Here is a 27,600-nt window from a genome sequence, read left to right as displayed (position 1 = left end):
CCAAGGAACCGTACCTCCTTTCGTCGAGGACGCTTCTTTCGCACTAGACCATCCAAGGCACCACCCTCTAGGGATTACCAATCCCAGAATTCCAGCAAGCCTAGATTCCAAGGCCATCCCAAATACTCGTGGCAAAACAAAAAGCCTCAAGCCAAGGCCTCCGATAAGTCCTCCACAGCATGACTACCTTCCTTTAGAACATCACACCCCGGTCGGAGGCAGACTCCGCCTTTTCCGGGACGAATGGCTTCGCCTCACCACAGACACGTGGGTACACAACATAATCACCTCAGGTTATCGTCTCGAATTTGTGTCCGGACCACCCAATGTCCCGGCTCCCTCAGGATCCACACAAACAGGATGCCTTCTTTTCCATCGTCCAGGACTTGTTGGAAGAAAGAGTTATTGTTCCGGTTCCTCCCGGTGACAGGTTTCGAGGCTTCTATTCCAACCTCTTCATCGTTGCAGAAAAGGACGGATCCTTCCGACCCGTCCTGGACCTGAAGCACCTAAACGTCTTCATTCGTCCTTCACGATTCAAGATGGAATCCCTACAGTCAGTAATCGCGGCCATGAACCCCAACGAATTCCTGGTGGCCCTGGACATCAAAGACGCATACCTCCATGTGCCCATTTTCTCTCCCCATTGGAAGTTTTTGCGCTTTGCGATTAAAAACAATCACTTCCAATTCACCGCACACCCCTTCGGACTCACCTCGGCCCCCAGGATGTTCACCAAAATCATGTCGGCAGCCGCAGCCTCGCTGAGATCCAGAGGAGCCTCCATCACTCCTTACCTGGACGACTTACTGCTCAAAGCACCCTCTCGTCCTGCAGCCACATCCCAGCTCTCGCTGGTCATGGACACCCTGACCACTCGGAAAAGATCGGCAGAATCCAGAGCCTAGTTCGTCAACTCATCCACACCCTCAGCCCTCCATTCGATTTGCCATGCAGGTGCTGGGGTCCCTGGTGTCCTCTATAGAAGCAGTTCTCTTTGCCCAGTTCCATCTAAGGACTCTACAGTGGAATATTTTGGATCAATGGAACCGCAGCTCTCTCTCCCAACCAATCAAGCTTCTACCCAGAACAAGAGTGGCCCTGTCTTGGTGGCTCAACCCGACTCACCTGGAGAAGGGCCGTTCCCTACAGGAACCTCAGTGGCTCATCCTAACCACGGACGCCAGTCTCCAAGGCTGGGGCGCAGTCCTGGGACATCTCTCAGCTCAGGGAACCTGGACAGCAGCAGAAACCCGACTTCCAATCTATATTTTAGAAATCAGAGTGGTACGGCTAGCTCTATACCACTGGCAGAACCGACTCACAGGACGCAACATCAAGATCCAATCGGACAACGCAACCACTGTTGCATACCTGAACCACCAGGGGGGCACAAGAAGTCGGCAAGCCCTCAAGGAAGTCAGTCGCATTCTAACATGGGCAGAAGCAAGGGAAGTCCGGTTAACCACAATCTACATTCCCAGACTCGAGAACTGGCAGGCAGACTACCTCAGTCGTCAAGGGATTGATCCAGGGGAATGGGCCCTGAATCCCAAGATCTTCCTAGACATTGTGGAACGATGGGGTCTCCCAGAGGTAGACCTCATGGCCTCCCGTCACAACCGGAAAGTGACACAATTCATGTCCAGATGTAGAGACCCTCTAGCGTTAGCAGGGGATGCCTTGACGACCACGTGGGACTTCAACCTGGCTTACGTATTCCCACCTCTCCCTCTGCTTCCCAGAGTTCTCCGAAAAATCAGATCCGAAAGATGCATGGTCATACTGATAGCTCCACATTGGCCCAGAAGAGCCTGGTTCACCAGGCTCTCAGCACAGCAGATCCGTGGCCTCTACCTCTCACTCCCGACTTTCTCAGTCAAGGGCCTATCCCCCACCCCGATCCAGCCTTCCTGAATTTGACGGCATGGCGATTGAGTCGTTAGTTCTTACCCGGAAAGGGTTCTCTCAAGATGTCATATGCACCCTGCTGGCGGCTAGAAAGCCCGTTTCCTCTAAGACCTACCATTGCGTGTGGAAAACGTATAATGACTGGTGCAATCAGACAGGAAACTCCTATCAGTTCCCCGGCTACTATCCTTCCTGCAGTCAGGCCTTGACAAGGGTCTCTCACTGAGTTCCTTAAAATCACAAATCTCTGCACTCTCAGTCCTTTTCCAAGAACTGTTAGCCATCCTTCCCGACGTGACCACGTTTATTCAGGGAGTATCACGCATTTGCCCCCCCTTTCCGAGAGCCCCTGCCGCCATGGGACCTCAACCTGGTCCTCTCAGCACTGCAGGTTCCTCAATTCGAGCCGCTAGCCACTATTCCGCTAGTCTGGTTGACCTGGAAGACTGTTTTTCTTCTGCCCATCGCTTCAGCCCGCAGAGTGTCGGAAATTAGCGATCTTTCCTGCCAGCATCCATTTCTGATATTCCACGAGGATCGAGCAGTTCTACGAACCCTCCCATCCTTTGTTCCCAAGGTGGTTTCGACCTTCCACATCAATCAGGACATCACGATCCCTTCCTTCTGTCCTCATCCAGCATCTCCCAAAGAAGTGGCCTTACATTCCTTGGACTCTCAAATTCTACTTGCACCGTACCCAGGACATACGAGCGACGACATCTCTATTTGTCCTTCATTCCGGAACTCGAAAAGGTCACCAGGCATCCAAGACCACCATATCCCGCTGGATACGGGAAGCCATACGAAGAGCCTACATCGCCCGTGGAAGATCTCCTCCTGTCCACATCACGGCGCACTCTACCAGGGGCATAGGCACCTCCTGGGCCTTCAGGAACAGAGCCTCAGCTGAACAAGTCTGCAGGGCCGCTACTTGGTCCTCCATCCATCCATTCATTCACAAAATTCTACCAATTTGAGGTATTCGCAGCATCTGACGCACACTTTGGTAGAAAAGTTCTACAAGCGGCAGTGAATTAAACCAATATTCTACCAACCGCTTCTCCCGCCCTGAAATTCTGGGACAGCTTTGGTATGTCCCCATGGTCCCTGTGTCCCACAGACGACGGTTAGAGAAAAGGAGATTTTGTGATACTCACCGTTAAATCCTTTTCTCTCAGGAAGTCTGTGGGACACAGGGCTTCCCCCCCTGGAAGCGGAAAACTCTGAACTTCTCTCTGCCTACATGTATATAGTTATTGTTATTCGTTACCTTGTTGGTTCTTGTGGACAAAACTGGTTAAGGCAGGAAGTGCAAGGGGGTATAGCAGCAGGGAGGAGGGGTTAGGCCTCTTCTTCCTATTCTAGTGTCCTGCCTCCTGCTGGTACCTACTATACCCATGGTCCCTGTGTCCCACAGACTTCCTGAGAGAAAAGGATTTAACGGTGAGTATCACAAAATCTCCTTTTAAGAGACCTGCAATGTCCTGGGCTATAGTTTCTTTTTAGTCAACACCTTGAAGCAAGAGCATGTGTTTTTTGTTTATATGTGCCATTTTTTTGTTTCCTTTTTTCACCCATGTTCCTGTCTATTTCTGTTACATTTTCTCTTTGTCTTTCTTTTAACTGTCATTTTTTTCCCTCTGTATTCTATTCAGTAACTAGCTGCAGAACAAAAAAAATCATCTTAAAATAAGTGGTTTCAATTTGAAAATGATTACAGAATGCCACTATCTACATCAGTGTTAAATTGGAAGGAGAGCATCCCTTTAAATGCTTTCTGTTATATTGGAAAGCTTGTGTAAAGCTGTTGGCTTGGTATTTTTGTACCACTTCAAATTATTGTTTTTTTTCTGCAAACAGAACCTTCTGCAACAAGTGGCTTCTCGGGACCTGCTTACAAACATTCAACAGCTTCTTGTCGTGACACCCCCCATCTTGAGCTCTGGCATGTTTATTATGGTGGTCCGCATGTTCTCTTTAATGTGTTCCAACTGCCCCACGCTGGCCGTGCAGCTCATGAAGCAGAGTAAGAACTTTCTACTTTTTTTTTCTTTTTTTCACCTTAAGAGCTTCATATTGTCCAGAAGAAATGAGTCAAAGTTCAATGCTATTCTTGCTTGTTAAATATTTTACTAAAATATGACTAACAAAAATAGGCAATGAAGGTTGTCTGTTTTATTAGTTATTAACAAGGTTGTTAATTGCAGACATTGCAGAGACTCTGCATTTCCTCCTTTGCGGGGCTTCAAATGGTAGTTGCCTGGAGCAAATTGACCTGGTCCCAAGAAGTCCTCAGGAGCTATATGAACTGACCTCACTTATATGGTACGTTGATTATCTATTTGTTTTTCACATAAAGGCCTTGAACAATAAAGGTTATGTACATGAATGATCGTGTAACCACTTGCAATAAAATGTTATTAAATATTCTTGCCAATGTAACTGCTTATCTATTGCATTAACTGTTCAACGATACCCTATGGCTGTTTCAGTGAGCTGATGCCTTGCTTACCAAAAGAAGGAATATTTGCTGTGGATACAATGCTAAAGAAGGGCAATGCCCAAAACACTGATGGAGCAATATGGCAGTGGAGGGATGACCGTGGCCTCTGGCATCCATACAGCCGGATCGACAGCAGGATCATCGAGGTAAAAGTTTACTCATACAGCTAGTAATGTCTAAGTATTATTTTTACCAGAAAGTTTACATCTGTATTGGGAAATGTTATTGTATATGCTATGTCACATATAGGAAACTTGTTTTGTTTATGTGCTTAGGTCATGTGTGTGTGATAGTGTTTGTATATGGGCTGTGTGTGCCGGGGGACCACCTTATTTTGTGCACTGCTTTTTATCACAAAGCTCCAAAGATGTTCATATCCTTTATAAGTTGAAGTATATCTTAAGTTAACATGAGCTATAAGTAGATTAGCAGTTGTTATTTAGCCTCAAATTAGTTACAATAATTTTTCTGATTGTTCCTTGCTGCAGTATAGGTGTATGTAAATAAGCTGTCAGCAGCATTTATATACTGCTTGCTTTATTTTTTTGTCTGTTGGAAGCTGCCCTATGTTAGCAACCGTTTAGATAAATAGCATTGCTTATACATGACATTTAGGCGATGTGTTGTCCTCTGTGGGTGTTACATATCTGCAGGCTTCGGCTAGTAGGTTCATGTTTAAAAAACATACTCTGCATTGCACCAGTGCAGTAAACCATAGCAACCAGACAGATTTTATTATTTGGACTTCACTATACCAATCAAATACAATTTCTGATCACTTGATATGGCAAAACTACCAGTGCAGATGAGCACCATCAACTTAGATCTCTCAGAGCTCAGTGATTTTTATTTATTTTTAAATCTTAAACTTCCCTCAATATAATGGACCAACCCCACCCATACAATTTTATTGAAGTGCCAAAAAGGCGAAAATGCAGAGTTGTGCAGTCATGTCCAGTGTGCAGGCTCCTGGTGCTGATCCCAGCTGGGGCTCCTTTTGCCAAGTGGGGATTTCATACTTTTTTTTTTTTTTTTAAGAGTGTCCAAATGGCTAGTGCCATTGTTAAAATAGTAATGAAAATGCAATACTATTAAGTAACATACTATATTACAGTACTAGTTACATTCCATGCATTATAATGTGTTTTCCATCTTTCCTAACCTATTTAACCCTATATCATCAGCCTCTAAACTCTAGTTGGCATATCATAATATGTTTATTTTGGCATATCATAATTATGTAGATTTGCTCCAGACCTGTAGTCTATAGTAACAAGTCATTTGCTTCTATTATTCTGTACTAAACCGATTAAAGCTAATTGCTGATCAAATGATAGGTTTTACTGAAATGAAGCAAATGTGCATTATAACTTTATAAGTCTCAGGATCTGAGTGATCCTGGTTACACTTTAAGTTTTTGTGGGCCTTAGTTCTTTTGGGCATTTACTAAGAAGGCAACCTATGCTGAACAAAGTCCTCGCTTTTTTTCCCCCCCAGTTTATTAACACACACCTTTTTGATACGCTACAAAAACTGTATGTGTCTTTCCAGTTTTTGGCGACCCAGAGAGGACAAAACACAGTCTAACATTCTGTGTGACAAAGTCTTGTGTTTCTATTCAAGGATTATCTCTCTGTTTTATATCTGTGTTCTCAGGCAGCCCATCAGGTTGGTGAGGATGAGATAAGTTTGTCTACACTGGGGCGTGTTTATACTATTGATTTTAATTCTATGCAGCAAATCAACGAGGATACCGGAACTGCACGCGCTATTCAGAGAAAGCCTAACCCTGTAGCCAATGCTAACACTAGTAAGTATCCCATAAGCACTTGTCATTAAAAAAAAAAAAAACAGTATAGCCTGTTACAGGCCTGTGTTAGCTGTGTCCCCACAGAAGAAAGATCCCACCTAATATCAGATACATAGCTCTAGATAATTTCCCAAAACATTTTTTTCTTTGAAATGACTTTATGGTTGAGGTCTAACCTGTTTAGATTCAAGTGTCTTGTTTTATATGGTAATGTACAGTGGGTGGTTATCTAGTATGCCATGCCTTGATAAATTACAAAACTATTAAAGCTGTTTTATGTTCTGGGCTTTAAGAGCTGCTCGATTGGTGAGACCACTAAACATGCATATCTTAACCTAATTTGGCCAGCAGCAGGCTGTGCCATATCTGGATGATCCAGTCGTTTGGATTGAGCCAATGATCAGGTAATAGGGAACTATGGCAACACATCCGTAGAGAAATGCATCAACCTTGCCAACAGGATTTTCAATCCTACCCAATAGATATCTGGTCAATTTTCAGTCAGCAGACTTGTACATGCCTTGTACATGGCCCAGTAAGCTGCCCCATAAGACATCATACGTTTGTGTTTTTACTTTTACTTCCAAAAAATACTCTTATGGTTTCCAGTGTTTTTCTGTCTTAAACATTCAATTAAAATTCCTTTATCCTTATCCCCAATTTTTACAGCTGGACATTCTGAGCTTAAAAGAGATGACGCCAGAGCACAGCTGATGAAAGAGGACCCTGAGCTGGCTAAGTCTTTTATTAAGACCTTGTTTGGAGTGCTTTATGAAGTGTACAGCTCTTCTGCAGGACCTGCTGTTAGACACAAGTGCCTTAGAGCAATCCTTAGGATAATTTATTTTGCAGATGCTGAGCTGCTGAAAGATGTTTTAAAGAACCATGCTGTATCCAGGTAGGGATTTTGAATATCACGAGCTGCACATTGTGTTAATAACAGTGTTTTATCCCAAACATGCAAATACTATATGTTCTGGTGCATCCATCTTTTTCAGGCGCTGGGAGACTATAGCAATAACACTGATTGGGCATATGACACAGCACCCACACATTTGTACAAACCTTTCATATTTTTGGTCACCCTGATTTTTAACTTTCTAGTACATTTCTGGGGCTGTGATAAAAAAAAAATGTAACTGGGCAGAATTTATTTTAAAATTTATATATTTTTGTAACTTTTAAACCTAAAAATGTATATTTCATTAAAACTTTATATTGTCTCTAATTATATTAGTCTTCAGCCTATAGCCAGTGCTCCAAGCGTTGTCCTTTTTTCCTAATGGCTTGTTTATTAATTATAAATAAATACTTTCCAAGATGGGGAGCTCCTTTGACATCATTGCTGCTATTGAGATGATGAAACTTTAGGCTGGTGCAATAAGAACAGTATATAAAATATGGCATTTTAGCCATTCATTTTTATAGTTTAGTCCTCCTTTAATAACTCAATTTCTAACAATTCTTAAATGTTGTGATACCTGCCTAGAGTCATGTAGCTTTTATATATGAAGAATTCTCTCTGTCCCCTGCTTAAGCATAGATTTGACATGTTTAAGAAAAGAGGTCCCTAAATGGTAATGTCATTCTGATAATTTATGTGGGAGTATGGATCTTGAAACCATTCCTAGTTTTCTTTAATTTTGATAATTATATCACTTATTATCTGATGGTTTAATATACAGGTATAGGACCCGTTATCCAGAATGCTCGGGACCAAGGGTATTCCGGATAAGGGGTCTTTCCGTAATTTGGATCTCCATACCTAAAGTCTACTAAAAAATCAATAAAACATTAATTAACCCCAATAGGATTGTTTTGCATCTAATAAGGATTATTTATATCTTAGTTGGGAACAATTACAAGGTTCTGTTTTATTATTACAGAGAAAAAGGAAATCAGTTTTAAAATTGTGAATTATTTGGTTAAAATGGAGTCTATGGGAGACAGGCTTTCCGTAATTCGGAGCTTTCTGGATAATGGGTTTCCGGATAAGGGGTCCGATACCTGTACTTTAAATATAAAAGCTTTGCTTAGGGTGACCAGATCACAAAATTCAGTGACACATCTTAAAAACCCAGCTAGCATGGCCAAACTGATAGCAATTTATTTTAATTATAAATTAATTATAATATTAAAGGAACAGTAACACCAAAAAATGAAAGTGTATAAAAGTAACTAAAATATAATGTGCTGCTGCCCTGCACTGGTAAAAGTTGTGTGTTTACTTCAGAAAGTCTACTATAATTTATATAAATAAGCTGCTATGTAGCCATGGGGGCAGCCATTCAAAGGAGAAAAGGCACAGGCACATAGCAGATAACAGATAAAACACTATATCTGCTATATCTGCTATGTAACCTGTGCCTTTTCTCCTTTTTTCCAGCTTGAATGGCTGCCCCCGGGGCTACACAGCAGCTTATTATATAAATTATAGTAGTGTTACTGTAGCAAACACACCAGTTTTACCAGTGCAGGGCAACAGTGTATTATATATTTATTACTTTAAAGCTTTCATTTTTTAGTGTTACTGTTCCTTTAATCTGTGCTGCCCTGTAATATGTATTAATTAGACGTGTCCCTGAATTTTCAAGTGATCTGGTCACCCTAGCTTAGCTATCCCCCTTAACTTTGAAATGTGTTTTTCCATGACAGTTTTAAATGCTTTTCTTAAGGGATCTTGATAAGAATCATTTTAAGGCAATAGTGACCAATAGTGAATTATTACTCACTCAGCAGGCAGTATATATAATACATTATATTGTCATTTGTGGTTGCTATGAATTACTAAACTGACGAAGCATATTGATGTCAACATATAAAACTGCTTTAAGATTTTGTTTTATCTTTTTTTTTTATAAAAAAAAAAAGTTACAACAGCAGTCTTCTGTTTTTTTGTAGTCATATTGCATCCATGCTGTCAAGTCAAGACCTCAAAATCGTAGTGGGAGCTCTTCAGATGGCTGAAATCTTAATGCAAAAGTTGCCGGATATATTTAGTGTGTATTTCAGAAGGGAAGGTAATGTAGATTGGCTACATCTTCTTCTTCTTTTTATTTATAACATATATATTCCTTTATACTACTGGTACTTGTGTACAGGGCACATTTGAATGTTTTTGACTGCATATTTGCCCCTCAGGTACTGGTGTTACTTACTGTATTTGTAAGGTAGGTACAGTTTGCTGCCAAAAATTTAGGTCTAAATAGTATTTATGTATAATTCCTATGTTGTGTTGGCTCTTAATACCAGAAAATTGAATATATAAACGCTCAGCCTTACTGCTCACACGGCACGATGCGTCAATCCCCAATAGCCCACCGCCTGGCATTTTGGAATATCACAGAAAATATGGCTCTTAATTGGCTCTTAATACATTGCTGTTGCTGATTCCTCCTGTACAGCAGATAACATAAGTGCGAACTGACTGACTTTTTTTTTTTCAGGTGTCATGCACCAGGTTAAAAATTTGGCTGAATCAGAGGCACTTCTTACAAGCCCACCAAAAGTTTGCACAAATGGCTCTGGATCTCTAGCGAGCACAACAACCATAAGCACCGGAAGTGGTACTGCGTCTGGAAATAGTGCTGCTGATTTGGGCTCTCCAAGCCTGCAGCATCGGGATGACTCTCTCGACCTTAGCCCACCAGGGTGAGAACATTTGCGTTTCAATTAGGTATCAGACAGATAAATGGTTCTTTAGAGCCATGGCAGACGGGAGAGAAGTCGCCCGCGACAAATCTCCCTTGTTGCGGGCGACTAATCTCCCCGATATGCCATCCCACCGACTAGAATGTAAATCGCTGGTGGGATGGCATATGCGGCGCCAAAGTTTCCTCTCAAGGCAACTTCGGCGATTTTGGCAAATCACTGCGTATGCCATCCCACCGGCGATTTACATTCTAGCTGATAGGATGGCATATCGGGTAGGTTAGTCGCCCGTAACAAGGGAGAGATTTGTCTGCCACAACTAATCTCCCCATCTTTCACGGCCCTTAACCTCTGTGAAATAGTTTCTGGAAGTAAGTTTGCACGTACCGTATACATAAACCCTGATTCTTGTTTTTACTTTGCTGCTTTAGCCGACTAAGTGATGTCCTGAAGAGAAAACGGCTGCCAAAACGGGGGCCGAGGAGACCAAAGTATTCCCCTCCTAGGGATGAAGACAAAGTTGACAATCAAGGTACCGTAAAATAAAATCTAACCAGATTTTATCAATGGAAGGCAGTAGTCACAATGATTAAAGCTTTTAGATTGACCTAAAACTTACTGAATCTGTTAAATTTTCTTCCCTTTACTGTCTCTTTAGCTAAAAGCCCTACAACTACACAGTCTCCCAAATCATTCCTTGCCAGCCTAAATCCTAAAACCTGGGGAAGATTAAGCACTCAGTCAAACAGCAACAACATAGAGCCAGCAAGGACAGCAGGTGTCAGTGGATTGGCCAGGGCGGCTTCCAAGGATACTATTTCTAACAACAGGTAACATCAGTTGCTTTTATAATATTCTGTTTAGTAGCCAACAGCTTATTGCTCTCCATTACAGATCTTCAAAGCAAGTTGTCCTTTAGGGAAGAGTACATTTAAACACCCACTGCTGATTACGTGCAGATACCTTAAAGGGCACCTTTCACTTATTATTTTCCCCCTGTAACAGACCCCTCTCTCCGGAACAGACGCATGTTTTGTAAAAAATAAAAAAATAAAAAATGCCCAAGCGAGTTCTCTGAGAGGTCTGTTAAGCAAAGGGTTTATCTTTGAGATTTTAATATATTTTCTTTATATTCCATTTATTCGATCACTGTCCAGTGGCTCCATTTTCAATTGTTCATCAAGCACCAGCTTCAAACCATGTATAGTCTGTGCCCCGGACACCTGTGTCACCCTTGCTTGTTATGAATAGGTTGTGGTTATCCTGCTCCTTAAATTTTCTTCCTTATTGCTTAGAGAGAGAATACGTGGCTGGATTAAGGAGCAAGCTCACAAATTTGTGGAGAGATATTTCAGCTCAGAGAACATGGATGGCAGTAATCCCGCACTTAATGTGCTGCAGCGACTCTGCAATGCCACCGAACAGCTCAACCTTCAGGTGCAGTAAGCGAGAGAGAGCTGTTACCAAATGTTACATTTGTAAAGCAAATTTTATGTTTTTATTGGGTTCTGTTTTTGTCTTTTAAATAAATATAAAGTTGTGTATTTAGCCACCGCAAGCAATATCTGTTGCCAGTCTATGAAAGTGTTCCGAGCTAATTTGTACAGGTATGGGATCTGCTAGCCAAAAATGCTTAGGGCCTGGGATTTCCTAGATAGTGGATCTTTTGTAATATGGAGCTTCATGCCTTACATCTACTAAAAACATCAGGAAGGTTTTACTGGAGGCAGCCCTAAATTTTTAAAATAGTAATGCTGCTAACGTATATTTTAATGAAAATTGTTTGTTTAGATGTAGTAGGGTTTTACATATGAGCTGTCTTTTGCAAATTATTTTTTTCCCAGAGTTAATTTTTTTTTTAAATCTTAGTGATTGTGGAGGGTCTCTGGCCCAAGCAACCAAACCAAAAATTTGGGACACAAAATATAGGCCCCTATGTGTTATCTTTGTAACAGAAACATCTCCTCTGTGCTGCTGTTTAATACTATTCCTTTTTTTTTTAGGTGGATGGAGGAGTTGAGTGCCTTGTAGAAATCCGTAGCATTGTCTCAGAGTCAGACGTCTCTTCTTTCGAAATCCAGCACAGTGGGTTTGTGAAACAGCTGCTATTGTACCTGACTTCCAAAAGTGATAAAGACATAGTGAGCCGTGACATACGGCTTAAACGATTTCTTCATGTTTTCTTCGGCACCCCTGTAAGTGTTCTGGTGTCATGTATTACATTGTCAGAATTTACACAACAGCCATGTGAGCATAGTCCATACCATATTTATAAGAGCCTCACAAAATCTGTGTTTTTAACCATTTGAGCTAAAGGGTGCATTTGGCATATACTTACTCAAGGTAATTAGTAGTGATAACCTGTGATTTTTTTTAGTTTATGACTAACCATTGTTTCCTGCCCTAAGCAGATAGAGATTTCACTAGCAGACTGGAGGTCTTATTAGAATGATAATAGTAAATAATATGAATTCAGGCTCTCATTCAGTCCACATTTTACTTACTAAGGCTTCTGCCACTAGTGACCAACAGTCCCTTTAAATCCAGGTTATGGAGTTATTTGTTATATTCAGCCTGTATTACAAATTCTCTTTATAGTTCATTGCTGTCTGAGCACAGCTACCCATAACCACAGAGTTTGTCGATAGCTTTCTTTAGTATTTCTCCTCAATGAAAACTTTTCAAAATGAATAGATAATAAGCAGTTTTGTGTAGCCCCTTCTTTATCCCTTGTATAAGTTATTATCTTAGTTATAGGTCTTAGTATAGGCTATATTTTTGTATCTAATCTGTATGCTTAGCGTATGCAACCATTTATTGTGAAGAGCTTCAGAATGTGTTCTGCTGTATAAATACATGTGTGTATATATATATATATAATATATATATGTGTTTGAATCATGTACTGTACAGTTTTGGACCAGCTATGGTTCTTTTGAAAGAAATAATAGGGCAAGGAAAGTTAAAGTATTTGTGGGGTGTCAGTTTGCCAGGCACCCCCCAGTGACTCTAATTGCTAATCTTTTAACCAGGGCTAAGAAAAACACACTGTCCTGGGGTAGATTTCAGCAGAGCAGCTGCCCAGTGCTTACCATGGCATTCCCTGCACTAACATTGCACTCTGGGCTTGGTACATGAACATTATAAACCTTTTCCAGCCACTTCTGTACTGTTCATGTCAAAGTCTAAAGCAGTGCAGGGGATGTCTCAGTAGGTAAAGAAACATGGCAGCACTTCTAAAACTACCATGGGCTAATGCAGTTTTCACAGAAGTGCATTGGCCAGGGCTAAAAGGTAAGCAATTAGAGTCCATGGGAGGTGCCAAACAAATTGGTACCCACACAGTAACTCTACCTTTCCTTATCCTTTAAAGCACATTATTCATGCCCTGTACTTTTCTAGAACTTTGTCTGTGCAGTTTTCTGGTTTGGTGTTAATCTCTGTCAGAAGTATAATAATATTTACACCACAGGTATTCTGGTTACTAGAGCCGCTTGTTTTACTAAATAACATTTGAGATTCTTGTTCAAGAAAGAGACTGAAAAGCAAATAGTTCAAAACCACAATAAATACATTATTCTGCTCTTTTGCTTAAATTCCTTGTTTCTTGCAGGTACAAGTTAGTAATTGTTCTTTGGTATGAATCTCTAGGAATCAGTCCCATTCTTCTTTTCTCCACAGCTTCCTGGAGAGGAACCACTTGCAAAACTGGATCCAACAGAAAATAGGCACTTGTTAGCACTTGTCCATAAGATGAACAATTGCCTTAGTCAGATGGAGCAGTTTCCAGTCAAAGTGCATGATTTCCCTAGTGGTAATGGCACAGGAAGCAGGTAAGTTAAACGCTGCAAGGTAGAAAGCATGGAGTCATAGAAAATGATGTAATATGGTATGATATTACTTTACTCTAAATAAATCTGTCATTCTTTAATGTTAAATACTAGCACAAATGTAACTTTTGGGGACACATTTGTACACAGAATAATGTGCATACTTTTTTGTATATTCATTTGCAGAGGATCACAAGCTTTAAAGTTTTTCAACACTCACCAGCTGAAGTGCCAGCTTCAGAGGCACCCTGATTGCACTAATGTAAAGCAGTGGAAAGGTGGTCCTGTTAAAATAGATCCATTAGCCCTTGTACAAGCAATTGAACGATACCTAGTGGTCAGAGGTGAGGGTCTTCTTGTGATTGTAAAAATGTGTATCTGCAAGGCTTGTTTTTATTCGGTTGCACCCACGCTCTCCGTTGGTCTCCGAATTTTCTTTACAGTGTCCCTCCATAATATGTACAATACCTTTTTTTTTTTTTTTAAGGTTATGGCAGAGTTAGAGAGGATGACGAAGATAGTGATGATGATGGCTCTGATGAAGAGATTGATGAATCTTTGGTAAGTATGCAATACTTAACTGGGCTTCTTAGTAATGGTTGCCTCCTTATTCACTCTGCTAAACACACAATCATCAGGTACTAATAAAAGTCCGATATTTTTGTCCTTTGTAGGCATTAGAATAAAAAGGGCTTTTCCTATTCATTTAGTGCTGAACAATTTGATTTGTAGTTTTGTGTGTTATTTAGTGTGCCTGTACCTCACCTAGCTCCCTTTCTCCCCTGGGGCATTGGTAGTTGACTCTTCCATGCTCAAATGTGGCAAGGATACCATGATATCACTTTGTCTGTATGACTAAAAACTTAATAGGGATACTAGACGGTCCCTGGCATTCCACAAAAAACGCCCTACCAGAATAATTTAGATTTTGCACTACTTATGCAAAGACTCATTGGAGAACAAATATGTATGTTTATTACTCTGCTCCTACAGGCTGCACAGTTTTTGAATTCCGGAAATGTGAGGCACAGGTTGCAGTTTTACATTGGAGATCACCTTCTTCCCTACAACATGACTGTGTACCAAGCAGTACGGCAGTACAGTATACAGACAGAAGAAGAACGTGAATCTACAGATGATGAAAGTAACCCTCTAGGAAGAGCTGGTATTTGGACCAAGACCCATACTATTTGGTAAATGCATTTATATGGTTGGATTCCGTCATTAAGTCTGTGACTTTTAAAAACCATGTGATTTAAAATGGTAGTATACACATTTTTATGGGTCAGATGTAGCAGTGTTCCAACTTCTGACTGGTAAAGAGAATGCAGCCTTGCCTAGAAGATATGGTATTAGAATGCCATTTCATTTAAAACCACCACTATTTTATCTTCACAAAAATATTGCTTCTGTTCTGTTGCTTGGAAAAGTTTGATTCCAGACGAATTTTATCAAAAATTTTACTACTACTAACTTCTAGGTTTGCACCAAACTCTATATTTCAGTATTTGGACGAATCCCCTGAACATGGAAGGGGAAATACCCGAAAATGCAGGGGAAAGTGTCTGTTCGTGCATGCAAATATTTTTTAGTACATAGTATTGGGTTCGGTTCGGCTGAATCCGAATCCTGCTAAAAATGTCACTGATTCAGATAAATCCTGTACCGATTTCGGGTTCAGCGTACCCTACTAAGTTCAAGCAATCAACACGCTTTTAACCGCAGCAACTTCTGAATAAAACATCTTCCAAAAATCGTGTGCCTTGTTTAAATGAGCTGGAAGATTTTTTTCACCTTTTTGGGGAATTATTTCACAGGCATGTTGTAGTCCATTTTCAGTAGCTAAATTATGCAGCCACTGTGTGCGCTTACAGATGACTTGGCTTTAAAACTCTCCCTGTCCAGCATTTAGTTCGCATGTTACTCTGCCATACATTGAATGAATTAGGCTTTCATTGACCAAGCACATGTACAAGTAATCCAAAATTAATTGCAATAAGTAGTTATCACTGCCTTGCACCTCCAGAGCACTTTAAAGGTTTGATTTCAGCGCCTCATCAAATGAATTAACTTTAAATTTGTCAGTACAAACTTTTCTTATAGAGCTCCAACATGCTTTGCCACTGGTGTGCACTAATTTTGGTTATATGGCAAATGTAGGCAAATTGTTTAATTATAAATTGTTAATTGTATTTAAATGTCTTTTTTGTTGTCAGGTACAAACCTGTTCGAGAAGAAGAAGAGAGTGCAAAAGATACAGTAGGGGGCAAGAGAGGACGTGCCCAAACTGCACCCACCAAAACCTCTCCAAGGAACTCAAAGAAACATGATGAACTGTGGCATGGTAAGGGTAAGCGAGATGGATGGTCTGTATCCTTTATGTTTTTTTTTTTTTTTTTTAAGTTCATTTTACTGTAGACTTTAAGTAGTGGAAACAATACAAAAGTTCAAGTAATTATCTAGCAAATAGGTAATGTAGTAATAGTAACCTAAATCTGAAATGTTACAGACTAATTTTGCACACTTATATAAATATGTGAAAAATATGGTACTGCAAAAAAATATTATTTTATATAAATAATTAAATTATTGAAAAACAGAAACTTAATATTAGTATTCATTTTACTTACAATCCTTAATTTTATTTGCAACTTTCATTTTGTAACGATATGTTTTGTGGTTTCTACTTACTGTGTATTACATTTACTTCTCTTGTCTTAAGATGGAGTATGCCCCAGAATTTTAAACCCTTTAGAAGTATACCTCATCTCCGGGCCACCTGAAAATATTACTTTTGATGACCCTTCTCTGGATGTGGTGATACTCCTTCGGGTTCTTCATGCCATCAGCCGATACTGGTATTACCTGTATGATGTAAGTTTTTTTTTTTTCTTCCCTAGTTTGGGGAGGCACCATGGGGATGTAGATCCTGCAGCTGGAGAAAGAACATTAAAAGGTTCAACTGAAATAGGGTCTGTTATTAGAAATTGATGAAGTTGTGTAGTGGTTGCTGGTGCTCCAGACAAAAGGAAATGTTATACATTAAGAGTGAGCGTAATGCTGAATTAATCACATAGACCTCTTTATCACCTGCAAACCTTTTACCGTTACATAGTGGGGTTAAAGCATACACCGCAATCCATGTATATTAGGGGAGAGGTGCTCAGTTTATGGCATTTTAAGCTATTCTTTTAATACTGGTACTTTTTGTAGAAATTATTAAGGGGATTTAGGGGCTTTAACAGAAAGAATTTCCGTTAAATTTAATCTTTCTGTTTTTTTTAGAATGCTGTTTGCAAAGAAATAATTCCCACATCAGAGTTTAATAACAGCAAGCTAACAGCAAAGGCGAACAGACAGCTACAGGATCCTCTGGTTATCATGACTGGAAATATCCCAACCTGGTTAACAGAGCTTGGGAAGAGTTGGTAAGAGAGAAATCCTCTGCATTTGCTAAACTTACTTTACTGTATTAGTTTAAAATATGATGAATTTTCCTGTTAACCAGATTATTAAAAATAAAAACATCCATTTCTCCTTGTAGTCCATTCTTCTTCCCATTTGATACTCGGCAAATGTTGTTCTATGTAACGGCGTTTGACAGAGATCGGGCTATGCAGAGACTTTTGGACACAAACCCAGAGATCAACCAGTCAGACTCTCAGGACAGCAGAGTAGCCCCAAGGCTGGATAGAAAAAAAGTAAGTGAATGCACGATGTGCAACATAATAATGACAAACTAGCATTTCCAGCATTTTACAATTCAAATGGTTATGAGCCCAGAGCTCATGTTAAACAAGGGGGTAAAACACCCCTTTAATTGCAAACGGCTGTTTTTTATTGAGGCAAATTGAAGCTACTCCATGTTTGACCCTTGCAAGGTAGATAATTAGATTGAAAGTGCACAGATAATCACCCTGCATAATATACTCTTATTAATAAAGCAGTTACAACAAAGGGGGGTGGTATACTGGTAATATTGTTATTACTGGTCTTATTATCTGCCTCACAAAAACCAAACATAGAGCAACACCAGTTTCTGTTTTTTAGTTTAAGAAAGAACAGAATCAATTTATTTTCCCTGATTAAAACAATAGCGAAAAAGTATGTTTAGCACAAGCCCTGTTTGTTGCACTGAGTAGACAAAGAAGTATGTTGTCCCATTACCATCATTTGTGTATGGGTTGGATCTAGCTTCCTCAACCACTTTTCACAAGAGAGCACTTTCCAGTGGCTTTATTGTTGGCTACCTTTCATCTTATAGTAGTGCTTTTTGGTACACTTTGAGGCCTCATCAATGCTTGTGCATGTAGTCAGTTCCTCTTTCTCCATATTCTCTTTGTTTTTTTACTTTATTTAGCAACTACTTTAGTAGAAGGTATGGAACTTCAGTGAAGTGGCATTACATATTTCTCTTACAGGTGTCTGTGGGACACAGGGACCATGGGGTATAGTATCTACCAGCAGGAGGCAGGACACTAGAAGAGGAAGAAGCCCCTCCTCCCTGCTACTATACCCCCTGTAGCTTCCTTAGAGAGACAGTTTTTTTCTAGTGTCCTCAGGAGACAGGATCCTTACAGCTATCTCTGATGTCTGCAGCCAGATTACTCTGGCACCAGGGGTCAACCTATAGGGCCTAACTGCAGTTCCCTCCACAGGCTTCCCCCTACGTGGGACACAGGCACCGGGGCCAGTAAGACTCTCTAGAGCGGGCCACACAGAATTCCCTGCCTCTACCTGTGAGTGCAGACGCTGTCCGGCGCTTCCTCCTCAGCTACTCCCCAGGTCAGTCCCAGCTCCCAGCCAGCCTGTCCAGCCTGCCCTGTCACCCTAGTGGTTCCCCCCCTCGCTTAGTACCTCAGTGGTCCCTCTCCGGGTTCCCTTGTATTCCACCGCGGCCCCATGCGTTCCACCGTCTCTTCCGGGTGACGTCACAACGCGTCGCCATTTTCTGCGCGCCTTCTGTTCGCGCGCTTTACCTCTTCGCGCCATTCTCCTCCGCTCTCCATCCTGAACGGTCGCATCCTGGGACTCTCCTCGGTTCCTCCGGACACAGGGACGGTTTCTTGGCAGAGGGGGCACTATTAGGGGAACATTAGGAAGGGCAAGGCTGGGCTGGTAGCGTGGCTGGGTCTGTCTGATCAGGCAACCCCTTACAGGGTTGGGGGGGGACTGTATTCTTTTGCTGAGTACTGTGAGGGTAATTGTCTGCTTGGGAAGTAATATATATTGTGCATTACTCGCTTTTTTATATTCTCCTATACACACACACACACACAAAAAAAAAAAAAAGTGTAAAAAGGGGAAAATCCCTTACTCCCTTGCATTGACCTGCATTAAAGCCTGCCTGTCTTTTTTGCTATTATCTGCTGACTGTTTGTTCAAGACTGCACCGTCTTGTTTCTTTTCTGTCATGGCAGAGGGCATTCCAGAAGGCCCCTTTTCTAGGGGGGCTTCTAGTTCCTCAAAGGTAAAATACCTAGCATGCGCCAGATGCTGCAAACGTCTCCCATCTGGCAGAAAGGAACCTCTTTGTTCCTCTTGCTCCAAAATCCCGGCTGAGACCCAGTCCCAGGCTCCGGACGTGCCAGCTCCCCCCAGTTCTGAATTAACAGGGGGGGGCCCTACTCCAGCACCGGCACTGGATGCTCTAGCGCAGGCTCCCTCTTCCTCCCAGGAACCCCCTCCCTGGGCGGCCCAGCTGTCGTCCGGCATTCCCAAGCTTGCAGCCTGTCTTGATAAACTCATGGACAGGCTGGATAGGGAGGAACCACAACCTACCAAATCCCTCAAGCGGCAGGCCTTGGATGACTATAGCGACTCCGAGTCTCTACACGCCTCTGCCACTTGGGAGGATCACTCCCTAAGCGAAGGGGAGATCTCTTCCGATGGGCCTGACGACCCGGACGACGTATCTAAAGCCTCCCCTGAGGCCATTGATTTTCTCATTGCGTCAGTCATGACCTGCCTTGACCTCAAGACTCCAGAATCCTCTCTAGAGTCTTCCTCCTCTCTCTTCAAACGTCAGAAAAGGACCGCCTCGGTCTTTCCTTCCAGCGCTCTTAACACTTTCCACAAGAGACCCTAGAGAAATGGTCCACCCCTCCGCTGGTGGACGCTCCGGTGTCCCGCCTGTCTAAGAACACCACCCTCCCTGTCCCGGACTCCTCTTCCTTTAAGGATCCAATGGATAAGAAGATGGAGGGTTTCCTCAGAGCCAAGTCTCCGCCTGGCCTTGGCCTCGGCCTGGGTCTCTCGGGCAGTTCAGTCCTGGTCTAATTCCCTTCTTGAAGGCCTATCCTCCTTCCAGACAGGAGCTGTCCCTCTTAGCCTCTCAGATTCGTGATGCCAATGAAAATCTCTGCGAAGCCTCTCTGGATTCAGCTCAGGCCATCAGCCGTACGTCCGCCCTGGCCGTAGCGGCGCTCCGCTCGCTCTGGCTCAAACTCTGGTCGGCCGACATGTCCTCCAAGAAATCTCTCACTACTCTTCCCTTCAAGGGTAAGCTCTTATTCGGGCCAGAGCTTGACAAGATCATTAGCCAAGCTACGGGGGGAAAGAGCACCTTCCTCCCCCAGCCTCGGACTCGCTCTTCCTTTCGCAGAGGACGCTTTTTTCGCCCCAGGGGCTCCAAGGTCTCCTCTTCCAGGGACTCCGCCACGCAGAATCCTTCGGGCAAACCCAAGTTTCAAGCGCGGTCCAGGTACTTCTGGCAGGGTAGGCGCCCTCAATTCAAGCCTGCCAACAAGTCCTCATCCACATGACTACCTCAGGGCAGCAGGCCCTTCTCCTGTAGGGGGCAGACTTCGTTTCTTTCACGAGGCCCGGCTCCATCTTACCTCTGATCCTTGGGTACACAGAGTGGTATCCTCCGGTTATCGCCTCGAGTTTCTCTCCATCCCTCCAAGCCGGTTCTTCATGTCCCGGCTTTCTCAGGACCCACTCAGACAAGTCCGCCTTCCTCGCCATCATCCGGGATCTTTTGGCCGAAAGAGTGATCATGCAGGTACCCCCAGAGCAAAGGTTCCAGGGATTTTATTCCAATCTTTTTCTCTTCCCAAAACGGGACAGGTCATTTCGGCCTATCCTAGACCTCAAGAAGCTCAACACCTTCCTCCGCTTTTCCCGGTTCAAAATGGAATCTCTCAGGTCAGTTATTGCGGCCATGGGCCACAACGAGTACCTAGTGGCCCTAGACATAAAGGACGCCTACCTCCACGTTCCCATTTTCCCTCCCCATTGGAAATACTTAAGATTTGCGGTCAAGAACCTCCACTTCCAGTTCACAGCCCTTCCCTTCGGGCTTACGTCGGCACCGCGCATCTTCACCAAGATCATGGCGGCGGCAGCGGCATCTCTCAGGTCTCAGGGGGTGTCCATCACCCCTTATCTGGACGACCAGCGACATCCCAGTTGGACCTGGTCACCTCAACCCTAACGTCTCTGGGCTGGAAGATCAACTTGGAGAAATCGCGACTCACTCCGTCTCGTCAAATGCCCTTCCTGGGCATGATCTTCGACACAGCCCAACAAAGGGTATTCCTTCCTTCAGAGAAGATCTCTCTCGACTTGACGCGCCGCCTGCTCCGCTCACCGTCCCCATCCATCCGGTTTGCCATGCAGGTGCTGGGGTCCATGGTGTCCTCCATAGAAGCCGTGCCCTTTGCCCAGTTTCATCTACGCGACCTCCAGTGGAACATCCTGGATCAGTGGACACGTACCAGCCTGTCCCAGCGAATCCGGATTCTTCCCAAAACGAGGGTCTCCCTCGCATGGTGGCTCAACACGCCTCACCTAGCCAGGGGGCGTCCTCTTCAGGAACCACACTGGCGCCTCCTGATCACGGATGCCAGCCTCAAGGGCTGGGGAGCGGTTCTGGACCACCTCTCGACACAGGGGACCTGGTCAAAGGCCGAAGCTCTCCTTCCCATCAACATACTGGAGATCCGGGCAGTCCGCCTGGCTCTGTTGCACTGGCAACACCTTCTTCGGGGTCAAGCCATCAAAGTCCAATCCGACAACGCCACCACGGTCGCCTATCTAAATCACCAGGGAGGAACCCGAAGTCGACAGGCTCTCAGGGAGGTCAGTCTCATTCTGACCTGGGCGGAGGCCCAGGACTCCCGGCTGACAGCGGTCTACATTCCAGGGCTAGAGAACTGGCAGGCCGACTACCTCAGCCGGCAGCAGCTCGATCCAGGAGAGTGGGCCCTAAGCCCAAGAATCTTTCAGGACATCGTCGATCGATGGGTTCTCCCGAGCGTGGACCTCATGGCTTCTCGCCTGAACCGGCAGGTCCCCCAATTCATGGCCAGGTGCCACGACCCCTTAGCCCTCGCAGCGGACGCTCTCACGGCCAACTGGGATTTCCCTCTGGCCTATGTATTTCCCCCGCTTCCTCTTCTGCCCAGAGTCATCAAAAAGATCAAGGCCGGATCCGGCCCAGTGATTCTGGTGGCCCCCTTCTGGTCCAGAAGGGCCTGTTCTCCGAGCTGGTAGCTCCCAGCAGGGCAGAGCCCTGGAGCCTTCCTTTGGCTCCCGACCTTCTCACCCAGGGCCCAATCCGCCACCCGGACCCAGCACTCCTGAGTTTGACGGCTTGGCTATTGAGTCCCTAGTGCTCCAGCGTAAGGGCTTCTCTCCCGAAGTCATCCGTGCTATGATGGCAGCCCGGAGGCCGGTCTCCTCTAAGACCTACCACCGCGTTTGGAGGATATTCAAGGACTGGTGTGATGCTGAAGGCCATCCCTTCCAGACCTTCTCCTTACCCCGTCTCCTCTCCTTCCTGTAGGCCGGACTCTCCAAGGGCCTCTCACTGGGATCCCTTAAATCCCAGATTTCAGCCCTGTCTGTTCTTTTCCAACGCCGTCTGGCTACTCTGCCGGACATAGCCACCTTTCTGCAGGGAGTCTCTCGGCTTCACCCTCCCTTTCGCGATCCCATCCCTCCTTGGGATCTCAACCTTGTCCTCACGGTCCTTCAGGGGCCCCCCTTCGAGCCCCTGGTCAGCATACCTCTGGCATGGCTTACCTGTAAGACAGTCTTTCTGCTGGCCATCTCCTCGGCAAGAAGGGTGTCCGAGATTTCAGCTCTTTTGCATCTCCAGCCATACCTCGTTTTCCATTCGGCCCGTGCTGTCCTCAGAACTGTACCCTCCTTTGTGCCTAAGGTCGGTTCTTCCTTTCATATCAACCAGGACATTACCATCCCGTCCTTTTGCCCCCGGCCAGCCTCTCCTAAGGAGATGGCCCTGCATTCCTTGGACCCGGTCCGGGTGCTAAAATTCTACCTCCACCGGACCAAGGACATACGTCAGTCCTCGTCCCTCTTCATTGTGCCCTCTGGCCCCCAGAGGGGTTCCCCGGCCTCCAAGGCTACCATATCCCGTTGGATTAGGGAAGCCATCCGCAGAGCATACATTGCCAGGGGAAAACAGCCACCTCTTCACCTTAGAGCTCACTTTACTCGGGGGAATTAGCACCTAAGAAGTGGCCTTTAGAAACAGGGCCTCAGCCGAGCAGGTTTGTAGGGCCGCTACCTGGTCCTCTATCCATTCCTTTACTAAGTTTTACAGATTTGAGATTTTTGCGGCATCTGATGCCCATTTCGGAAGAAAGGTGCTGCAAGCCGCAGTTGCCTAAGAACCACTTCTCCCACCCTTTGTTCTATTGGGGCAGCTTTGGTATGTCCCCATGGTGACACAGGGACCATGGGGTATAGTATCTACCAGCAGGAGGCAGGACACTAGAAGAGGAAGAAGCCCCTCCTCCCTGCTACTATACCCCCTGTAGCTTCCTTAGCATAGAACTTTCCAGAAGAACAGATTCAGGGGGGGAAGCCCTGTGTCCCACAGACGTCCTAAGAGAAAAGGATTTAACGGTGAGTTATCACAAAATCTCCTTTTGTCACAAGGCATTAAAGGTTTGGTTCAAACCGTAACACTTGTTACTTTTTTTTTTTTTTTTTTACATAATGTCTCTCTTATGGGGAATATGAAGTGTAGCTTGTTTGTTACCCCTTCTTTTCATTTTGCTAATATCCACATTTATCCTGCATTTCCCTTCTTTTTGAGACTGAGAACTTTGATCAAGAAGAGGTAGTATTTTCATTTGATTTGATTAAGTTTGATCACAAGCATCTGATTGCTTGCCATGAGTTTGTAGATCTATTATCTTTTATTACATTGCCCCACATACTCCTCTTTCTGACAGAGCTTTGAAGATTACATCTTTTTTTATTTTCCCAGCGCACTGTGAATAGAGAGGACCTTCTGAAGCAGGCAGAGTCTGTGATGCAAGACTTGGGGAGCTCACGGGCCATGCTGGAGATTCAGTATGAAAATGAAGTAAGTTCTTAGTCTTGATTGATATTTTTTGCTTAGCCAGTGTTTTCTTTGAAAGACAACTAACTAATTTGGTTGTTACGTGGTCTGTGGACAGAGTCGGCCTGGGCCAGGCATGCTTTCTACATTTTTACATCTTAATTATGTAAAGACTTGCACTCTTGGATTTGTATTTTTTTTTCTAGTTGGGCCAAGGACTACTGGTTTGTAGTTTGCCCTATTACTGTAGATATGAAAAGGAGAGGGTTGGTTTATGAGCCAAATCTCTTGTACCACGCAGCAGTCTGATCTGCCCTGGGAGAGAGGACCAAGGTTATTTTAAGAAACCCAAGCCATTTTAGCCATGTTCAGGACAGGGCTTGGGAGTGGAGTTCTTAATAGGGAACGTTTGCAGCAGGAACTTTCTACTGTGATTCACGATGGGCCCTGACATTTCAAGTACACAGAGGCCCACTAAATAGTGACAGTCTATGGCATCTTACACCAGTTCCCCAGGCATTTGCCAGAATCCACAGATTGCCAGTCCAGGCATGGATTCTAAGCTAGAGAATGACACTATGTTGGAAATGGGTAACACAACTGTATTGCTGCAGTATCACATTGAAGCCATTGATTTACTATTTTGGGTGTTCATTTCATGTCTAGTTAACTTCTAAGGTCAACAACAAAAATACAGAATAATTTATTGTAGTGGTTTCATGTAATCAAAATTGTCAGCCACTTTGTGTTCCCCTCCCCACATTTCTCGTTTAGCTACGGTAAGTGTACAGTTGCTGGTTTAATATGACTATACATATTGTTCCAAACTGTGTTGCACAAAAACCTTTTATTTGTTTACCTCCAGGTTGGGACAGGACTAGGACCTACTCTGGAGTTTTATGCACTTGTATCTCAGGAATTACAAAGAGCTGACCTCGGCCTTTGGAGGGGGGAAGAAGTAACACTCCCTAATCCAAAAGGTAAATTAATTATAAGTTTGGGTAGTGAATACTTGCAATAAGTATCGACAGTTGTGAGTGGCACAGATTCAGTGGCCGAAGTGCCTTTGATAGCCATAACTAAAAAATTATCCAGAGGGTAAACGAAGGTATCCTTAATCTGAAAATGGATAAATGGTGAATATTAGTCTTTGAATAGATTCTGATAAAGAGTGAAAAAATACATACTGTTGGGGCCAGTTATTTCCCCCACTTCATGTGTGTCTAGTTGCTACTATAGCATGGAAATAAACAAGCGACTTTATATTTGGGTTATTACTATGGAAATGTTTCCTCTATTTGCCGGATAATACTATGCATTCTTTTCATTCCAGGAAGCCAAGAAGGGACCAAGTACATTCATAATCTGCAAGGCCTATTTGCTCTTCCTTTTGGAAGAACAGCAAAGCCAGCACATATTGCCAAGGTTAAGATGAAATTCAGGTTCCTTGGCAAACTTATGGCAAAAGCCATCATGGACTTCAGACTGGTAAGAATGCCTTAATTTTAAAACAAAATGAAACAAACTGAATGGATGCTTTAAAGTGCCTAAGCTGCAGTTGTGTGATTTAATTTATTTTTTCTCTCCGTACAGGTCGACATTCCTCTTGGTCTCCCATTCTATAAGTGGATGTTACGGCAGGAATCCTCCTTGGCCACCCATGATCTGGTTAACATTGATCCAGTCGTAGCCAAGTCAGTTTACCACTTGGAGGACATTGTAAGACAAAAGAAAAGGCTTGAGCAGGACAAAGCACAGGTAAAAAGTGATAACAAATAGGGGGGAAGAGTGTGACAATCTGCCATTCAGTGGCAAAAGCCTTTTTTGGAGTGAAAGCAGGCAGTATTTACTAACATTTCTATAAACTTGGTATTGTGTAAAATCCTTGTGTTTTGCTTCTAGACCAAAGAGAGTCTGCAGTTTGCACTTGAAAGCTTAAATATGAATGGCTGCTCTGTGGAAGATCTGGGGCTGGACTTTACTTTACCAGGGTTTCCCAACATTGAACTTAAGAAAGGGGGAAAGGATGTTCCTGTTACCATTCACAATCTAGAGGACTATGTGCGGGTAAGATATGTGTACAGGTGTGTGCTGCTGAAAAGGCTGTTATACAGTATCACAGGATTGGGTTGGTGACTTAGTTTCAGTAGGCACTAAAAACACAAGTGTAGGACTTGTAAATGTATTTTCATTTTTATTTGAAAATGTTAACAAGAATACCATAGGAACTGTATGAGTATACCAAAATCATTGCTATTATTTAGACTTATATTACTGTCTATTCTACAGCTTGTCATCTATTGGGCACTAAATGAAGGCGTGTCCCGGCAACTTGACTCATTTAGAGATGGCTTTGAATCTGTTTTTCCACTCAACCACCTACAGTATTTCTATCCAGAGGAGGTGGGTATTTCCTATTTTATGCAGACATAACTGTGCTTGCTGTATGTAAGAACAGTAAAAAGTGTTAGCTCACTTCATTTTTCCTGAGTGTCAATAGAAAGTTATACACCAAATTAAAGGAACACAAGCCAGGTATTGGCATCCTCCACAGTTGGATAAGGTTGCCCTGGGAACACAGAAAAGGGTATGTGTAATGAACAGAATCTTTAGGTATAGCCTGAGAAGTATCTGGTGCGGGGCTACTGCTTTTTATTTTTTAAGGAACATTAAAGGCAAACAACTAGGAATGCACTGAATCCATGTGACTTGAAACAACCAAATATCTTTGTGTGTAATCTAGTTTGTGTGTGAATCTAAACAGAATGGTTAAAGTTTTCACTATGCTTACTGTTTGCTAGGGACCACTAAATTTTGTTACTTCTTTTGAAAATTTTGTCTCATCCATTATCCAATGTCTTTCTTTTATAATTCACCCAAAGCCAGTTACCAGGTCACCAAGTGTCTAAGCTGAAGGTCATTTAGCGCATAGACATGTGAACATGACTAGTCCTAGTATTTGGTCATAAAAGATTTTTGAAAGTCTATTATATGTGGCTTCAGATTTTTTTTCTTTGTTGTGCAGCTGGATCAGCTTTTGTGTGGAAGTAGAGCAGACCCTTGGGATGTGAAAACACTGATGGAGTGCTGTAGACCAGACCATGGATACACACATGACAGGTCAGCATTAATAATACCAGATATACTAGTGCATAACATGTTGCCTTCTTTCTTATTAAATTAAGATTTCAGCAGATTCCTTTACATACAACTATTCGATCCTGCACACCCCGTAAGATACTTGGAATAAAGTGTGGCATATTGATATCTATCTCTCTATAGGTTGGTTAGGCAATGTGCTGTACAAACAGGTTTTGGCAGACCCCTTAGGTGGTGCTCGTCTAATGACAAGTGAATAACCGCTTGTAACATTTTTCAGAAGCTCCAGTTCACATCTGCTTGTTGAACATAATTCTAACCCTTTTTTTTCCAGCCGGGCTGTGAAATTCCTATTTGAAATCCTTAGCAGCTTTGATAAGGAGCAACAAAGACTTTTCCTCCAGTTTGTCACTGGAAGCCCCAGACTACCGGTTGGAGGTATTATTATAGTTTAACATTTAAATAATGTGCTACT

At 43.2% G+C, this 27,600-nt stretch overlaps 1 protein-coding gene across 10 annotated transcripts in view; it reads left to right on the top strand.

The window, feature by feature from the left end:
• Positions 1 to 27,600, top strand: part of trip12 (thyroid hormone receptor interactor 12) — a 73,471-nt gene that overhangs the window by 44,440 nt on the left and 1,431 nt on the right. For 5 of the 10 annotated variants that reach the window (XM_031901548.1, XM_012970118.3, XM_012970124.2 and 2 more), the window contains 27 exons: positions 3,772 to 3,937; positions 4,119 to 4,236; positions 4,404 to 4,560; positions 6,071 to 6,224; positions 6,894 to 7,122; positions 9,126 to 9,244; positions 9,671 to 9,875; positions 10,307 to 10,407; positions 10,534 to 10,705; positions 11,171 to 11,312; positions 11,879 to 12,070; positions 13,557 to 13,708; positions 13,892 to 14,049; positions 14,193 to 14,266; positions 14,699 to 14,898; positions 15,922 to 16,055; positions 16,428 to 16,579; positions 16,991 to 17,133; positions 17,250 to 17,406; positions 23,952 to 24,050; positions 24,892 to 25,006; positions 25,360 to 25,514; positions 25,620 to 25,784; positions 25,929 to 26,093; positions 26,316 to 26,429; positions 27,052 to 27,146; positions 27,460 to 27,563. In XM_031901548.1, coding sequence (XP_031757408.1) covers positions 3,772 to 3,937; positions 4,119 to 4,236; positions 4,404 to 4,560; positions 6,071 to 6,224; positions 6,894 to 7,122; positions 9,126 to 9,244; positions 9,671 to 9,875; positions 10,307 to 10,407; positions 10,534 to 10,705; positions 11,171 to 11,312; positions 11,879 to 12,070; positions 13,557 to 13,708; positions 13,892 to 14,049; positions 14,193 to 14,266; positions 14,699 to 14,898; positions 15,922 to 16,055; positions 16,428 to 16,579; positions 16,991 to 17,133; positions 17,250 to 17,406; positions 23,952 to 24,050; positions 24,892 to 25,006; positions 25,360 to 25,514; positions 25,620 to 25,784; positions 25,929 to 26,093; positions 26,316 to 26,429; positions 27,052 to 27,146; positions 27,460 to 27,563 — 3,937 coding nt within the window. The remainder of the gene's footprint in view (positions 1 to 3,771; positions 3,938 to 4,118; positions 4,237 to 4,403; positions 4,561 to 6,070; positions 6,225 to 6,893; positions 7,123 to 9,125; positions 9,245 to 9,670; positions 9,876 to 10,306; positions 10,408 to 10,533; positions 10,706 to 11,170; positions 11,313 to 11,878; positions 12,071 to 13,556; positions 13,709 to 13,891; positions 14,050 to 14,192; positions 14,267 to 14,698; positions 14,899 to 15,921; positions 16,056 to 16,427; positions 16,580 to 16,990; positions 17,134 to 17,249; positions 17,407 to 23,951; positions 24,051 to 24,891; positions 25,007 to 25,359; positions 25,515 to 25,619; positions 25,785 to 25,928; positions 26,094 to 26,315; positions 26,430 to 27,051; positions 27,147 to 27,459; positions 27,564 to 27,600) is intronic. The other 5 variants (XM_012970121.2, XM_012970126.3, XM_012970119.2 and 2 more) reach the window with 3 other exon arrangements.

Source organism: Xenopus tropicalis, chromosome 5 (assembly GCF_000004195.4).
Source record: "Xenopus tropicalis strain Nigerian chromosome 5, UCB_Xtro_10.0, whole genome shotgun sequence".
NCBI lineage: Eukaryota > Metazoa > Chordata > Amphibia > Anura > Pipidae > Xenopus > Xenopus tropicalis.
This window is presented reverse-complemented; position numbering and strand designations above follow the sequence as displayed.